At 38.3% G+C, this 19,280-nt stretch overlaps 1 protein-coding gene and 1 long non-coding RNA gene across 2 annotated transcripts in view; one reads left to right on the top strand and one right to left on the bottom strand.

Annotated features, from left to right (window-relative positions):
* Positions 1-19,280, top strand: part of LOC311618195 — a 696,016-nt gene that overhangs the window by 623,516 nt on the left and 53,220 nt on the right. The window lies entirely within an intron of this gene.
* LOC311616574 (ADP-ribosylation factor 1-like) lies at positions 5,636-6,373 on the bottom strand. Its single transcript, XM_084872096.1, has one exon. It carries the CDS (start codon positions 6,317-6,319, stop codon positions 5,777-5,779), a length of 543 nt encoding a protein of 180 aa, XP_084728222.1. The 5' UTR covers positions 6,320-6,373; the 3' UTR covers positions 5,636-5,776.

Genomic DNA, 19,280 nt, shown 5'->3' with positions numbered 1-19,280 from the left:
AGTAAACTATGAGATATTTTTTGTTTGTTTTTTTGCTTAACCCCCTTCCTTTTTTCACCCAGAACACCAATCCCTCACTCCTCTAACAGTACTCAGTCTATTTTCTGTATCTATCAGTCAGTTTCTATTTTGTTTTTCTATTTTGTTCATTAGATTCCATATATAAGTGAAATCAATTAGTATTTGTCTTTCTCTTTCTGGTTCATTTCACCTAGAAAAATGCTTTCCAGGCCCATCATGCTGTTGCAAAAGGTAATATTTTCTTTTCTTTTTTTTTTATTTCTGAGTAGTATTCCATTGTATAAATATACCACACCTTTTTTATTCACTCATCTACTGATGGACATTTGGGCTGTTTCCAAATCTTGACTAAATAACACTGCAATAAACATAGGGGTGCATATATTTTTTCAAATTACTGTTTTCAAGTTTTGTTTGGAGATAATCCCAGTAGTGAAATCATTGGGTCACAAAGTAGTTTCATTTTTAATTTTTTTAAAGAAAGTCTATATATTTTTTCCACTGTGGATGCACAAATCTTCATTTTCATCAACAGTACAATAGGGTTTTCATTTCTTCAAATCCTCACCAACACTTATTGTGTGTTGATTTATTGATGATAGCCATCTGACAAGTATATGTGATATCTATTTGTGGTTTTAATTTATACTTCTCTGATGATTAGTGACATTCAGCAACTTTTCATATGTTTATTGACCATCTTTATGTCCTCTTTAGAGAAGTGTATATTCAGGTCATTTGCCCATTTTTTAATTGGATTGTTTTATTTGATTGTTTGTTTCTGGTGTTGAGTTGCATAAGTTCTTTTTAAATTTTGGATATTAACTCCTTATCAGATGTATCATTGGTGAATATGTTCTCCCTTTCAGTAAGTTGTCTTTTCAGCTTGTGATTGTTTGCTGTGCAAAACTTCTTAGTTTGATATAGTCCCATTTATTTTTTTCCATTGCCCAAGGAGATATATCATAAAAAAATATATTGTTTTGAGAAATGTCCCAGATTATACTGCCTATGTTTTCTTCTGAGATTTTTATGGTTTTGAGTTTTACATATAAGACTTTAATCCATTTTGAGTTTATTCTTTTGTATGGTGTAAGGTGAATTTAATTTCTTTTTTCTCAGGATTCTCTATATACAATATTGTCATCTTCAAATGATGACAATTTTACTTCTCCTTTTCCAATTTGGATGTCTTTTAATTTTATTCTTGTCTAATTGTCATGGCTAAGACTTTCAGAACTATGTTGAATAAGAGGTAAAAACAAATATCCTTGTCTTGTTCCTCTTCTTCAGGAAAACGCTTTTAGCTTTTGCCCATTGAGTATGATGTTGGCTATGAGTTTGTCATATATGGACTTTATTACATTGAGTTATGGTCCCTCTATTCCCACTTTGCTGAGAGTTTTTATCATAAATGGGTGCTTTTTCTGCAACTATTGATATGATCATGTTATTTTTTCCTTCATTTGCTTATGTGGTGTAGCATGTTTATTGATTTACAAATACTGTACCATCCTTTCAACTTCAGGGGAAAAAATCTCACATGGTCATGGTTTATGTTCTTTATTAATGCATTGCTGTGTCCAATTTGCTAATTTGGTTGAGGATTTTAGAGCCTCTTGTGGTACTTGAGTTGCATGAGGTAGGTTCTCAGTGAGTCAGCAGGTAAAAGTGTGTGTTTTTCACCAGATTAACACAGATTCAAGCTCAATGCCAGTGCTTGGTTTGAGGCCACTCAGCAAATGTCCCAGTTAGGCCGGGTTCTCAGGGATTCATCAGGGTGAGACGAGCATACCAAGATTTTGGCCATATGAAAGGAGGGTTTTGCACTGGTCAGGAAAAATGGACCCCTGCCTGGAGCCACACAAGTCTGTCTGTCTAAGGTCCTGCCAGGAGACTGAGCACAAAAGGACAAGGTCACAGGAATCTGGAAGATGGATCTACCTGGATCCCACAAGGTGGGACTAAAAAAAATCTCTGGTTAGAGGGAAGTGCCAGTCATGTTCCTAGGAAAGTGAAGGAAATCACCCCCACCCTGAAGCCACACCACTGAGTTAAGCACACCACCTCAGTCTTCCCAGACCTCTGCACTCCAGCCCAGGCAGCTGATCGGACAGCCGGGAGTGAACTATGCATGCTAGGCAACAGGAAGTCCAGAGCATAGGATAATGCTCTTCCCCGAGTTGATACCCTACGAAGGGGAATGCTCCACCCAAGAAAGATGGCACCTTTGGTGTGGGAGAGTGACTCAGCTCAGGAGTGCCAGAGGCTGTCCCCTCAGCTCTCTCCCCAAAACCACAAACCCCAGTCTCTCCTCATACAACTTCAGTCCATTCCACCCTCTCTCTGCCAGAGCCCAAGGTGAGTGGCTGATAGTGAGATTTTGTGAGTTGGCCCTTCTGGAGTGCACCTGTGTCTCTAGCATGCCGCTGTCTCTCTGAGGCAGGCAGAATCCCCGCTGATATTCATAGCCAAATGTTGTGTGGGTGCCTCTCCCTCTGGACTGGGGAGCCTCGGGTGGGGCTGAGACCCCAGCTCCTCATGTGGAATCTGTAACCTCCGCTGCTGCCCACTGGAGCAAAGGCAGACCTTTTTGCATCTCTGCCCTTCTTACCAATCTCAATGTGACTTCTGTAAGTCTTTGGTTATAAGACTTCTATTCAGCTAGTCTTCTGTAGGCTTTCAAGTTTATTATTCTACATTTTAGTTTACATTCCCAAATGGTCCTCAGAGGAAGTGAGTGTGATATTCGTCTACTTTGCTGCCATCTTGGATCTCTTCTAAAATAATTTGAGCAATTTTAAAAATATCAAAGTGTACAAAAATTAATTATATTTTAAACATGAACGACTGATTAAAAATCAAATATTTTAATGTATCATATTATAACAAAAATATGAATAGTTATGTCTATCAAGATATATGCAAATATATGTATGCTGAAATCTATAATACACTGATGAAAGAAATCAAAGGAAACCTAAATAGAGATTTGCACAATGTTCTTAGACTGGAAGTCTCTATGGTATGAAGATATCCATATCACTATTCTTAACTATGGATATATTACAAGCCCAATAAAAATCCAGGCTAGATTTCTTTTTATGGAAACAATAATTCCTTCAAAATGAACTAGAACAGGCAAAAATATATTGAAAAAGAATAAAGTTATAAGGTTTACACTGCATGATTTCAAGATGTAATCTAAAGCTATCGGAGACAAGACAGTTTGTATTGGCAAAAGGATAGACACACAGATCATTAAAACAGAACAAAAATATAGAAATAAATACATACTGATAGTCAATAGATTTTTAATGATTTTGCCAAATTCTGGCATGGATACAGAGTAACTAAAACTCCATACATTGCAAGTACAAATGCAAAATAATATAGCCACTTTAGAAAAAAAATGAATGTTAATTATAAATTCTCACCTAACATATGATCCAGCAATTTCTCTTCTAAATATTAAGCAAGTGAAATAAAACTTTATGATTACACAAAAAACCTGTGTGAGAATGTTTACAGATTTGGTACTAATTGCCCAAAACTAAAAACACACCAAATGTCCTCCAACTGGCTAATGGATAACCATTAAGGTACATCCATAAAATGGGGTCACCTAATAATAGAAAAACAAACTTATGATATATGCGACATAAATCTCAAGTATATTACGCTAAATGACAAATAGCAGACTAGAAATGGCTGTATTTGGTATGTTCCATTTATATGACATTTAGAAAAGGGCAAAACTTTACATAAAGAAACATATCAGTGCCTGTGCTACATATTGCAGTGGTGGTTACATGACAGTATGTGTTTCTTAAGACACAGTATTGTACACCAAAACAAGTGAATTTTGTAATTTGTAAATTATAATAAAAATATTTAAAAAATGACATTCATTGATAAACTAATATGTAATTTTGGCAAAAGTCTTGGAAGAAATTTAAAAATATTTAATATTACTATAATGAAATCCCTTTCATTTTCATCTACTTATTTGAGCATTTCCTAGTATTAATGTTATAAAAATGAAATTTAATAATAAAAATTTTCCTAAATCTATCTCGTTTCTGCATAAAATAATTACTCATGGATGAATTAATTAATTGTAAGCACAAAATTATACTTTATTCTTTTTGTTAATAGGTGTATTTCCAAAAAAATTAACTCATGTGTAATGTTTATGTATCAAAAAGTAATATACTAATAATGTGATTTAATCTATTAACATCAAAGATACAAATACATTATTTTGTATTTGAAAATTTGATTTAAAATAAGCATATACAATTAATGTATAATCAATAACACATAAATATTTATTTATTTTTTAATAGTTAAGAAATTTTATTCTAATAGCTATAATTACAGTGCTTGTTTGTGAAAATGAAAACTGAAAACAAGTATACCAAACAGTTGATTACTAACCGTGTATTGAGAGAAGTAAGAGGTTCCACGACACCAGATAAACCAGTTCTGAGTTTTTCCCCAAGATAAATTTTAACAGCTCTAGTTTCTTCAGTGTTTTATCAAAATACAAAAGAAAAAAGTAGAGGTTTTTTTTGTTTTGTTTTGTTTTGTTTTTTGTTTTTTAATATATTTTATTGATTTTTTACAGAGAGGAAGGGAAAGAGATAGAGAGCCAGAAACGTCGATGAGAGAGAAACATCAACCAGCTGCCTCTTGCACACCCCCTACCAGGGATGTGCCCGCAACCAATGTACATGCCCTTGACCGGAATCGAACCCGGGACCTTTCAGTCCACAGACCGACGCTCTACCACTGAGCCAAACCGGCTTCGGCGAGGTTGTTGTTTTTTATGTCAATCTGACCCTTGCAGGCTGAGGGAGTGAAAGCACATGTGGACGGGGGCTCTGAGGAGCTAGGCTCTAGATGACCGGTCACCTGTCTGCGTTCCTACTAGTGAGGCCCAGACAACCTGGAGCAAGTGAGTGTGTGTAGGGACCATGGGGGTCTCCTGTTCTGGCCAGAGTGGTCCCACCAAAGCACCTGTGCTTTCCCACACTGACCAGAGGGAAGTCCTTCTAAGGAGTCTGAGCGGTGGCCGCAGCCCCCAACCCACCCCCATAGGCAGTGGTGAGAGCACAGGTACAAGCATGAGTGCTATGGGATGCAGATGACCCAGCGAGACAAAGCCAATCAGGGACCTAAGTGACCATGCAGAACGTATTGTGGCTGGTTCTGCCCACTGCATGCTCCAGATGGGAGACAGACCACAGGCAGACTGGACTCAAGCCGTTACTGCAGAACTAGGCACATTTCTCCCTTCTCTGTGTTCAAGTGTCTCCTTATATTTATATTATAAAAAATGTACTGAGTTTGGGTTACAAACCAACCACCAAAATGGATCCCAGCCCAGACTTAAAGCCCAGAGGAGGAGCGTTGAGGTGATCTCACAGCAGCTCCTAGAGGCCCCCTCCCTGGTGCCTAAAATCCCTTCTCAGAACTAAACAGTGGGTTGATTCTTTTTCTTTTTTTTACAATAAAAAAAAGCTGAGTAATATTGCATAGGAGTACCAGAAACTGCCTCATTGAAAACAAGAACTATTTACATTAAATAAAAACCTGGTTGCAGGCTGCGTCTGCACATGTACAGCATGATGAAGCACACTGAGACCGACCATGGAGACAGCTTCTGGCACTCACACCACAGGGGCACATCTGCCACATGAGAGGAAAGCAAGGGTGAAGGAGGGAGTGAGTGGGAAGAGAGGAGTTCGGCTCACTTCTGGTTCTGGAGCTGATTGGACAGCCAGTCCAGACCCTCATAGAGCCCGTCCCCACTGGTGGCACAGGTAGCCTGAATGTACCAGTTCCTGTGGCGTAGAGAGTGGAGGCCCAGCTTGTCCGTGATCTCAGCTGCGTTCATGACATTGGGGAGGTCCTGCTTGTTTGCGAACATGAGCAGGACAGCATCCCTGAGCTCATCCTCCGCCAGCATCCGCATAAGCTCCTCTCGTGCCTCATTCACACGCTCTCGGTCATTGCTGTCAACCACAAAGATGAGTCCTTGTGTGTTCTGGAAGTAGTGGCGCCACAGAGGCCGGATCTTGTCCTGGCCACCCACGTCCCACACAGTGAAGCTGATGTTCTTATATTCCTCGGTCTCCACGTTGAAACCTATGGGGATGGTGGTCACGATCTCACCCAGCTTCAGTTTGTACAGGATGGTGGTCTTCCCCGCAGCGTCCAGGCCCACCATGAGAATGCGCATTTCTTTTTTGCCAAAAAGGCCCTTGAAGAGGTTCGCAAAGATATTCCCCATGCTGTAGACTGGAGGGAGAGACACTGGCCAGAGAAACCCTTGGCAGCCGCGGTGCTGCTGAGCCAGGCGTTGGTTTCCAATAACACATAAATATTTAAACAATATACAATGATCTATACTGATATGCAAAACACATACAACGTACAGGATGTCCCAGCCAGAAAAAATGTATACACACTCTAACAACTGAAGCCTCAATTTTGAAAATGAAATATATTTTAATAAGCACTGCCTTTATAATTAGTCAACATGTGTGTATACATATTTTGGGATACATTATGCATTACAGAAGACATATGTTAAACATATTATTTACCATATCACACCTTTAATACATAACGTATCCTATGTGATAAAAGGCCTGGCTCATAAGCATAACGACCAAAACAACCGCTCGACCAGTCATCATGAGGTACATTGACCACCTCTCAGTCTCTCCCACTCCACCCAGCAGGCTCTGATCGCAGCATGGCAAACAGGGTGGGGTGGCATCAGGGTGGGACTGGAGACTGTTGAGTGGTGGCAGGCATCAGGCAATGAGTGGCGAGCATTGAGCTGTGGTAAGCATCTTGGGGCAGCAGCGAGTGTCACAGAGCGTCACGGGGCAGGGAGAGTCAATAAGTGTAGCAGAACAGCTGCGGAGAGCTTTGCGGAGCATCACGAGGTGGGGAGCTTCACAAAGCAGCACGAGGTGGCAGAGCCAAGCATCACGAAGCTTTATGGGGCATCACAGAGCGTCAGACATGGCCCTGATTTCAGGCTAGGCCTATGGACCCTACTCACGCACCATTTCATGCTCTGGGCCTCTAGTATATAAATAATAACAATATAAATATCATATTTATAGTTATTAACATGTATGCTATTATGATAGTTGAAAATAGTTGCCTCTACTTACCTTTCTTTTTTTTAAAGCATACAACTATAGTTATAGAACTTCTCCTTGTCATTTCTGGTATAAAATTTGAAGTACAACATAAGAATGTACTTCAGCTTGAGTTGCAAATGTTTCCCCATGTACAAATGTTTAATAAGCACACGTGAGTTCTTGTGTTTGAAGGCTTTACAAGAAACACATATAGTGTCATATTTATATTATATATTGGATTTTAATTAATTATCAGAATTCTCTTTAAGGTATTCTTTTATATTTTAAATAATAAGTAAATCTCAAAACCACTTTTAAATATTTTTCTTTATTAAAATGACCTTCTTACTTATCCATGTTACTAGGTCGTGCTTATGGTGAAGTTTAATTATTGACCATCTCAAATTAGTTTAGGAGTAATAGAAAACTAACAAAAAAGATCTTGAAATCCTTAAGCTACCATATACCTGAAATCTGAAGCCTTGAAAATGAGTAGAGGAATTTGTTTTGCAACATTATCTTGTTTTGTTGTAAACACAATATAGAGATCATAATATCCTATAAAATAAAAGGCTAATATGCAAATTGACCAAATAGCAGAATGACCGACCACTATGACATGCACTGACCACTAGGGGGCAGACACTCAATGCAGGAGCTGCCCTGTGGTGGTCAGTGCACTCCCACAGGAGGAGCGCCACTCAGCCAGAAGCCGGGCCCATGGCTGGTGAGCACTGTGGTGGTGGCTGGAGCCTCTCCCACCTCCACAGCAGGTGCACATCCTCCAAGGGGCCTGGGCTGTGAGAGGGCACAGGGCGGGCTGAGGGACCTCTCCCACCAGTGCACGAATGTCATGCACCAGGCCTCTAGTGCTATTATAACAAGCTGAAAGGAGATCTGTTGACTCATATGTAATTTCAATTTCAGAAACATGATACTAGTTGAATGTTGGAAGTCAATAAGAAACCAATGTGCAAAGGTCTCTCTAAATGTCAAACCTATTCTTTTCAAACTAAAATTATATTAATTTAAGTAATTAATGACATTTTGCACAGCAACAATTTGTATAAGATATTCAAGCCTCTAGTGTGCAAAGAGGTAGAAATATACTTTCATATCTTTTAGAATCATTAGTATTACATATTAATTGCTTCATATACTTGCTTGAAAAAAAAAGTCCCAAAGCCAATAAATTAATTCATTTAATGTTACATGTTTCTAGATATAAACTTTGATTAAAATTACCACTAGCAAATGAAAACTTAATTTTGTGGAGAATTTTAGGTTTCTTTTTCATTCTAATTTTAAAATGATTCTAGAGTTATTTATCTTGTACTCAAAATATATTTTAAATTAATTTGCTTTTACTTTTATATCACTTTTAAAAAACATGTAAAGTAAAAGCTGTGAAAATTAGTTAAATGCAGCAGGGACTGTTTTACCATTTGTACAGTTTCACCAAAAATTACATGTCACAGTTTTTTTTAATATGAAAGCTAAAGGATTTTGACATAATCCTTATGCAAAACATCCCTGGGGACTTAATATAATTTAACTAATTTATTTTTATATAATATAATTGATATTGTAGATTTTTTTCCTCCTGAGTTTGTTAATTTTTAGGAGAAACATATTCTATTTTATGGTTTTTAATAAGATATAAATTTTATCTCTTCATTAGTCAATTTAAATTTTATTACTTTAAAAGCAGATTATTTTTCTAAGCCAAGCCTTTTAAGAATATAGCTAATCTCCAGGATAAAATAATGACAATAGAATCGAAAGGTATGAGAGTGACTTAAAGGTCATCTAGAAATATTGAGATGCTCAGAACTTCACAGGCTTTATCCCTCAAGTGAAATCAATCTCTAATGATCCACACATTTGTGTGCTGTTGATAGGAAATAATCATTCCTATCTCTATTTTGCAAATGACAATCCTTCCTTTTCTGCTTTCATCACTCTAACAAAAACTGCGTGAGTCAACTATACATTTTAGACCATAATTTTCATTAAATTTCTTATTTAAAATACTATATATTCACAGTGAATAATTGTCATATATTATGATTATACATGTTCTTACAGAGAGTTCTAGCTGAACTTGGCTTAAACTTATTATTTTCCTATGTTCTATACACAACCTAAATACATACCAAAGGCCACCTCCACTTAATATATCTGGAAAGGGAGGAGGCCCCAAATGCCTGCATCTCCTAGACAGTTTTCTAAACTCTCTGTCCTCATTGGTGACTCTGCTGTTTATTGGCTTAGACATGGGAACTAAAGGCCTATGAGGCCAATGGCACTATTTACCCCCTAAGGCTGGAGAAGAAAATACCAGGGCAGCCCATACCTCCTTTTATGACTGCATTTCTTACTTCGGGTGTTCAGATTTCATACATTAACTTAATTCATAGACCAAAAAGAATTTACATTCTGTATAAAATGTGAGATATCATTGGGAAAAAAAGTTAGGTGTTTATGAGGTTACCCTCATAATTTAAGGTAAAAATTTTCAAAAAATAAAACCTCAAAAAAAATTTGTGTATTCAGCCACTCTGCAGATACTAACCTTGTACACCGACCCTGCGGTCTACAACTATCTGAAGAACCTTATTTTTCTTTAACCTCAGTGTGACTTTCAAATCCCATGATCTTGAATCCATCATCAAACACAGAGAGTAATTATGAGAAATGATATAAAATAGAGAGTTGTAAAGTCTAATTTCTGTAGTCAACTTTATCTTTTTAAAAAAATGACAGGAGAAAGAGAGAGAGATTATTATGAGAGAGGGGAAAAATCATTAATATGAGAGAGAGAGAAACTACTGTGAGAGAGAAACATCAGTTGGTTGCCTCCCACACTTACTCGGGGATCAAACTTGCAACCTTAGTATATGCCCTAACAGGAAATGGAACTCCCCACCTTTTACTGTGTGGGACAGTGCTCTAACCCAGTGTTTCCCAAACTTTTGACATATGTGTACCCCTTCTATAATTTTTGTACCACTGAGTACCCCTCGTACTCATGAGAACCTAGAATTATAATAGGCACAGCTAAGCATGGTGCAGTGCATATCCCCACCAAACTCTTCCCGTACCCCTGCGGGTGCGGGTACCACACTTTGGGAAACACTGATAGTAACCAAATGAGCACTCCAACCAACAGGCCAGGGCTGCTTTAGAGATCTTTTCATAGACTATGCATATTCATTTTTCTTCATCATGTGGTGGGGCTGAGGTCAGTGGAGCAAATGGCTATGAAGGAAAGATGAATGCAACGCTGGGAAGAGAAAAGGGCGAAGGGAACTTTCAAGGAGTAATCTGTGTCAGCCCCTCATTGCCCACCAGCCCCCATCCTCAGGTTTCAGGTAACCTGCAGGAGAAGCTTTCATCACAGAGATAAGCACCTGTACCAGGATCCAAAGGAAATGAAGGAATACATCCAAAATGACAAGGAGAGGCTCAGATCCTGGCTACCGCTTCCCCAGAGTTGCATGCTCTGGCCTAGGACTTGGAAATGCTAAAAGAATAAATCCATTAGGACCTGCAAGAGCTGTAACACAAGATGCTGAACCCCAGAACAACTGAGTAAGCAGATCAGTGACCATGTGCATGAGCTGTAGCAGCACACAGCACCCTGCATCAAACTTCCAAGCATAAAAAGATTGTGGCCATCCTTTATATCATATTTCAAATAATGCACAGAATACCTGTTGTGGACCATCCTACCCAGATTATTTCTGGAAAACTAGTTGACACATTTCAAGCCCACCCTATTTCTATGTACTCATTAAAAACACACTTAACTTTAAAAATGTTGAGTTTATTTGAGCTAAACTGAGAACATGCCAAAAAACAAGATCTCAAATGTTTTAGAGTGATACATTTTTAGTTTCTCTTATATATTTGGAGGGACTGTAAGAAAGATTACATGAAGGTGGGAGAAATGTAGGTAGAGGATAGTCAACAAGATGGTTTGGTTACTCCTCAGAGTTTTCTAAAAACGAGTTTCACTCTGGCGTTTCAATGGTGTGTTAACTAGGTGCACAAAAACAATGGACAAGGCTTCCCTAAGACAAAGATCATCTTTCTTACAGGTTGAGGTGTGACTATCCACCATGACCTGCACAGTGAAGAGTTTGTGATCTGATCATCCTGTGAGGTCACTTTCAGAAAGATTTACTATGGAGCCTCTTTTTCATCCCCATCCCCAGATCTTCACGCCATCTTCTCTCTATCCCTGTTTCTACATCTTCTTAGAACACCAGTCGTATTGTATTAGGGATCACTTTAATTACTTCTGTAAAGACTGTATCTCCAAATGAGGTAACATTCTGAAGTACTAGAGTTTCAGCATAGGAGTATGGAAGGAGCACACAGTTCAACCCATAACAAACAATTCATTTTTTACTTTTAGTTTATGTTAGAATATAATGCATTTATTAAATAAATGTGGTGGTCCCTAAAAAATTTATTCAGGCACCTTGAGAATCTAATGAAAGCAATAGACCTTCCCCCTGGAAAATACAAATATGTATCAAATTTATTATTACTCCAGAAAATTCTTGGCTACACAAAGGGAATTATTGCATCATTTCACTTTACACTATTATTACTTGAGAAATAACAATTTTATATATAACTTTTAGTAACCTGTTGTATGAATAAGATACAAGCAATTCATTGATAAGTAGTTGTTAATACACAGTTGCCTGTCAAAGGGATGGTTTGTGAAACTTTGGCCAGTTTCTTTATTTCTGTTGGTTTCCTGGCACTATCATCAGTTCATTCAGGACTGATTATAAGAAAGATATCTATACAGACACACAAATTTTTGTTTTGAGCATGACTGTAATGCATTCATTTGCATACAAATAGTGGCAATCAAACTTCATTTCTGCCTAATTATTTGTTGCACATACTCTTTTAATGAACTATTATTTTTAATTAATTTATTTTTTAAATTTTTATTTACAGTTTTCTTTCAATGTTATTTTATACTGGTTTCAGGTGTACAGCATACTGTCTAGTAGTAATTAGACCGTCATATACTTTACAATGTGTTCCCCCAGATATTTCCAGTAACAATGTGGCACCATACATGGTTATTGCAATATTGTTGACCTTATTCCCTGTGCTATACTTTACACTCCTGTGAGTTATTCTATAACTAGTAATTTGTACTTAATCCCTTCATCTCTTTTATCTAGTCTCCATTTCCCCTGCCTATTGTCAATCAACAGTCAGGTCTCTGTTTCTATGAGTCTAAAACATTCTTAAAATCTCAATAAACCCAACAATGAAATCACACTTCCAGGTAAGACTGATAAAACTATCTGTCGCATACCCAAATATAAGGTAACTTTACCCTCAAAAGAACATTCAAAAATCCTTTATACATTTTTGGTGATGTTTATTAACCCAGCCTCATAAGGTGACCAGACATCCCACTTTTGGTGGGACAGCCTGATTTTTAACAATGTGTCCCGAATGCTCCAGGACGCAGGACAAATTGTTCAAAATCTGGACTGTCCTCTAAAAGCGGGATGACTGGTCACCTTAAGTTTGGACTATTTTGTAATAGAAAACAAGTGAAAGTGCTAAAACTACAAAAGGATGAAGGTATGTCTAAAGAACAAGGAACTAGCATGAAAGGGGTCCCAATGACCACAATCATAATTATTTAAACAACAAAATGAAAAACACAGTACTTGGTTATAGCCCATGAGTTCATACTGTTATAAATAAACTAGAGGCCCAGTGCATGAAATTTGTGCATGTAGGGGGGAGGGTGTCTCTCAGCCCAACCTGCACCCTCTCCAATCTGGGATCCCTGGAGGGATGTCTGACTGTCCATTTAGGCCTAATCCTCTGATCCTAAACGGGCAGTCAGACATCCCTTTCTAATGCAGGACTGCTGGCTCCCAAATGGCTCGCCTGTCTGCCTGATTCCCTTTAACCACTTCTGCCTGCCAGCCTAATCACCCCCTAGTCACTCACCTGACAGCCTGACCAATGCCTAACTGCTCCCCTGTCAGCCCAATTGCCCCTAACGGCCCTCCCCTGCTGGTCCGGTCACTCCTAACTTCCCTTCCTTGCCAGCCTAATTATCCCTAACTGTCCTCCCCTGCAAGTCTGGTCACCACTAACTGACCTCCCCTGCAGGCCTGGTTGCCCCCAACTACCCTCCCCTGTTGTCCCTGTCACCACTAACTGCCCTTCCTTGCCAGCCTGGTCACCCCTAACTGCCCTCCCTGCCATCCAAATTGCCCCCAACTGCCCTCCCTTGCAGGCCTAGTCCCTTCCAACTGCCCTCCCCTGCTGGAAATCTTGCAGCATCCATCTTGTGTTCACATAGAGTGGCCATAGCACATACGGATCTACTCGTATTTTTGAGGATGGAAGTGTTCATTTGTAATTAGTCTGATGCCAGGTTACACCACAATTGTGCCACATTGGGAAGAAATTGTTGGTCTGTGCTGTTGACAGGTTGGACAATCAGCAGTTGTTCTAAGCATATAAACCTGAATGACTAGAAGTCCATGCTGTTGAACCCATGTGCATACTCTATTCCTATTGCCCTGACAACTTTATTCATTTACTTATTGAGCATAGGCAGGAAGCTTACTGATACCAACAGAATGGGTTATCCTACAGATATTATTCACATAAAACAAATATCTGCATACTCTGTGCCCTTTGGAGAGTTCTATCCATATACTCCTCCCCCAATTTTCCAAACATGTTCCTTCTGAACACCTTATCATTCAGTCAAAGCATTAGCCACTACATATGAGTCAGTGAAGGTCTGATCATCTCATCTTCTATGGAAAATAAACAACTTGTACTACTTGATATTCTACCCACTGAGGAGATTTTGCTTCACCAGAGCCTCCTCAGTGCCATCTGCAGTGCTTTTGCTGTCCACTTTTATATGTTACCAATAAATCATTCACAACTATTCCTCCCCATGAATCCACAGAGGCAGTTGAGTGGAAATAGGCACTGTGGGAGGAATATAAATCATTGGTTACTGGGCAACACGGTCAGACAACTTGTGCCTTCAACTCTTGCTTGAACCAAATTCATATAGAAACACCCATTTGATGATGCAGTGCTTATGGCCTACTAGACACTGTGGTGTGCTGTATTAGACTAAGTACAGTTCATGATGGTCATCTCAGATGGCATGTTAACATGGGGATGCAAAATCAAGAATCCACTATTACACTCGAGGTATGGAAATATTTCCTCATTGTAAGAATTCCTCATGGTTCCCTTTGAGTATATATTTTTATAAAGATACAGGTTATATAGGATTTATATAATATAACCAAAAATTATTATGGTAATATGGAATATACTTTATTGAAATTATAACACTTTGGCCAAAACCAGTTTCACTCAGTGGATAGAGTGTCAGCCTGCGGACTGAAAGGTCCCAGGTTCGATTCCGGTCAAGGGCATGTACCTTGGTTGTGGGCACATCCCCAGTGGAGGGTGTGTAGGAGGCAGCTGATCGATGTTTCTCTCATTGATGTTTCGAACTCTCTATCCCTCTCCCTTCCTCTCTGTAAAAAATCAATAAAATATATTTTTTTAAAAAGAAAAGAAATTATACCACTTTATTGAACATTAATGGAGACCTAATAAAGGAAAGAATATATACTGAGTGGTCAGATTATTAGGATCTCTGAATACACAATAATCTGGCCACTCAGTGTGTATGTGTGTGTGTGTGTGTGTGTGTGTGTGTGTGTGTGTGTAATTAGAAGCCTGGTGCATAAAATTTGTGCATGGGTGGGATGGGTGGGGTCCGGCCAGTGTGGTCAAGGTGGGTACATGAGCAGTTGGCCAGCCTGCCTGCTTGTTGAACTCCTGGTCTAGGGGACAATTTTCATATTAGCCTTTTATTATATAGGATATACACTCAGTGGCCAGGTTATTATGCATTCATAGATCATAATAATCTGGCCACTCAGTGTATATTGAACTTGGAAAGGAAAACTAAGTTTTTAAGATGACAATTTTATGGTCCCTGTCTATAAGTGAATACACAAAAACTCATTATAAAATATAATAAGAAAATTTATTGGTAGATGTGCATATTTATGTTTATGATTTTACTAGACAACTTTAAAAATACATTTTTATATTTTATTTTACATTTTATATAACTGTCAAAAATAAATTGTTTTCAAATGGTGTGGGTTAAATGTTTTTAAAAGATGACAACTACCTCACATCAATCTAAAAATGCAATGCAAATATAACATTCACTACTACAGTTTTGTTTGTTTTGTACATTGAACATGGCAAAACTGATTTATAATTTACATGAAAAAATTAATAACTAAGAAAATGTATAATTTTGAATATATATCCATTACAGGACTTGTACTACTAAGAATCAAGATTAATGTAAAATTATATTAATAAAGATAATGTGCTATTGTGAAGAACCTGTAATTATTAAGGCAATAGCATAGAGATTCCAAAACTATAGCTGGAAATAGATATTTCAATAGTGTATGATGTTTTCTTGAAGATGTGAAGTTGATTCTGCATAAGTTAATAATTTATATGGAAATATTAAATTGGACTCCTACTGTGAATCATGACTTAAATTATTACCAAATATATTAAAGTTCTTGTGTAAAAAGCAAAATGCTAACATGTTTAAAAGAAAACATCTGGTAACTACATAGGAATGCTTTTTAAACAACATATAAAAATAAAAATACTTAAGGAGATTAGCATATATAATCTTATGAATTTAAAACACATATTCTTCTGGACAATAATGAAGTGAGACAAAAAGATACTAAATACCAAAAGACAGAGTATATGCACCATGAATAAATCTTGATTAATGCCATATGTTACTTGAATTTATAATTCATTGAACTGAGTTTTGACTACTTATATATTCATTATTATGGGGTTTGTTTTTTGCACATTTATGCATCAAAAATATTTCTAAAACATATTGAATACATTAAAGCAATATATTGACTCTTAATTTATTATAGTGTTTCCCTTTTTGTTTTTCCAAATGTTTTATCATAAATAGTAATTGATTATATCAAAGTTATTTTGCTACTATTAAGAATCTTATCAGATTTTATTAAATCTGTTTTAAAGATGTGAAATATCATATCAATACATTTCCAGACTGGGCATAGGCAGGCATTTTGTGAGGGTGTGATGGTCAATTTGCACATTACCTCTATATTATATAGAATATTTTCTTTTAGGGAATATTATTCTTATTGATTATAATATAAGGGCCCAATACACGAAATTCGTGCAGGGAGGAGGGGAAGGTTGTCCCTCAGACCAGCCTGCACCCTCTCCAATCTGGGACTCCTTGAAGGATGTCCAACCACCCATTTAGGCCTGATCCCAGTAAATGGGTGGTCGGACATCCCTCTCACAATCCAGGACTGCTGTCTCCCAACTGCTCCCCTGCCTCTGCCTGATCTCCCCTAACCACTTCTGACTGCCAGCCTGATCACCTAACTACTCCCCTGACAGCCTGATTGATGCTTCCCTGCCAGCCTGTTTGCCCCTAACTGCCCTCCACTGCAAGCCTGGTCACCCCTAACTGCCCTCCCCTGCGGCCTGGTCACCTCTAACTGCCCTCCCCTGAAGGTCTGGTCACCCCTAACTGCCCTTCCCTGCAGGCCTGGTACTCCCCAACACTCTCCCTGCAGGTCTGGTCATCCCAACTTCTCTCCTCTGCCATCCTGGTAACCCCTAAGTGCCCTCTCCTTCAGACTTGATCACCCCAACTGCCCTCCCTTACAGGCCTGGTCCCTCCCAATTGCTCGCAACTGTTGGCCATCTTGTAGCAGCCATCTTTTGTCCACATGGGTGCAGGATCTTTGACCATATGGAGGCAGCCATCTTGTGTGTTGGAATGATGATCAATCTGCATATTACTATTTTATTAGATAGGCGAGAGGCCTGGTGCATGATTGGGGGCCAGCTGGTATGCCCTGAAGGGTGTCCCAGATCAGGATTGGGGTTCCCTTGGGGCATGGTATAGCCTGGGTGAGCAGCCTGTGGGTTTGCAGGCCAGCCACCCCGTAACCCAAGTGGAGGCCCTGGTATCTGGGATTTATTTATCTTGTACAATTGAAACTTAGTAGCCTTGAGCGGAGCCACGTCTCCTGCTCACTCAGTGGAGGCAGCCATTTCTGTTGGGATTTATTTATCTTCTATAATTGAAACTCTGTAGCCTTAAGCAGAGGCCAAGACAAGCCAGGACTGCAGAACCTTCACTTCCTCCATCACCAGGGGCCACCCTAACCTCCTGCTTTCTCTAGCTCTGTGGTTACCATCATTTTTTTTTGAATTTATTTATCTTCTATAATTGAGTCTTTGTAGCCTTGAGTGGAGGCCTGGGCCCGCCAAGGTGTGTGGGAAGCTTGGCTTCCTTCATCTCTGGGGAAACCCAAGACTCCCTCCTGCTCACTCTGTGGTCACAGCCATCTCGGTTAGGGTTAATTTGCATACCCACTCCTGATTGTCTGGAGGGTGTGGCTTGTGGGTGTGGTGGTGGTTAAATTGCATATTATTGTTTTATTAGATAGGATATTGTCTTAATTATTTCAAATGTCTAGAAAATAAACTAAATGCTCTGTGTATCCCATAGATAGATAAACACTGTGAGTCTTAATCTATAGTAGTTGTATAATATTAAATACTGAGTTTTTATTTGTCTTATCAAAAACTCATAAACACATACAACAGTATGCTGATTACCAAAGGAAATTTGGAATGGAAGAGGTAGTAATTGGTAAAGGTGGTCAAATATATGGTGATAGAATGAGAATCAACCTTGGATGGTAGACACACAATGCAATATACAGAAAGTATATTTTAAATTTGTACACCTGAAACCTATATAATACTATTAACCAATGACAGCCTAATAAGGGGAGGGAACATGGCGGTTGGCCGGCCTGCCTGCTGGTCTAACTCCTGTTCCAGGGAATAATTTGCATATTATCCTTTTATTATATAGAATATACATTGAGTGGCCAGATTATTTTGCATTCAGAGATCATAATAATCTGGCCACTCAGTGTATTTGGTTACAACATAATATAGTGATTAAGAGTATGGATTCTGGAGGTAACATCACTCCATTTACATTACTCTTCTGCCACATATTATGTCTCAATTTTCTCTATATATTTGGTGATATTTGATACCTATAAAGAACTTATAATATTGCCTGAAAATGTAACAAGAATTTAATAACTTTTATTGGTCTTTTATTATACCAATCTTGAAATTTTAGGAAAAATAATGTTTTAATATCCTGATTTGCCCCTTGTATTTGTCACTGCAGTACAGAACTAAGACTTGATGTGGTTTCTTTTAAGAGTTTGAGGGGAAGAGACTGACACAACAAGTCTACTTGGGCATGGTATATTATCCTTTATCTACTAGGTGTACTGGTTAATAATGGCAGATTTTATAACCAATGAAAACACAATAATTTCAAGAGAAACATCAAAAGTGCTTTATTCAAAGTAATGTCCATCACTAGCTACACAGTTTCCCCATCTTTCAGGTAATTTGTGGATACCATCCTAATAAAACCTTTTTTGTTTTAAGGAAAACCATTCAGAGACCCAATTATTCATTTCTTCGTACATTTTGAAATTTTGCTCAGAAAGTGCACAAGTCATTGATCAGAACAAGTGGTAATCTGAAGGAGCAAGGTCTGGTGAATACAGTGGATGGATTAATACTTCCCAGGCAAGATATTTTAATATGTCTTTAATGTGGTTTTGAAGTGTGTGATGGTGTGTCATCATGAAGCAAAATTATTTTGCCATGTCTTCTGGAAAATTCTTTTAATTTCACGGTCAAAGTGTGGTTAAAATTGATTATTTGTTATTGGTAGCGATCAGTATTAACGGTTTTACCTGGTTTTAGAAGCTCATAATACACAATACCTTCCTAATTCCACCAAACACAGAGCATTATCTTTTTTCCAAAGCGATTTGGCCTTGCAGTCAATGTTGATGGTTGACCTGGATCAACCCATGATATTGTGCATTTGGGATT

Source organism: Pipistrellus hanaki, assembly GCF_964339955.1.
Source record: "Pipistrellus hanaki genome assembly, chromosome: 2".
NCBI lineage: Eukaryota > Metazoa > Chordata > Mammalia > Chiroptera > Vespertilionidae > Pipistrellus > Pipistrellus hanaki.
This window is presented reverse-complemented; position numbering and strand designations above follow the sequence as displayed.

Bases quoted from the DNA above. Each gene is read 5' to 3' on its own strand.
- LOC311616574 (XM_084872096.1), bottom strand. From the start codon at position 6,319: ATGGGGAATATCTTTGCGAACCTCTTCAAGGGCCTTTTTGGCAAAAAA.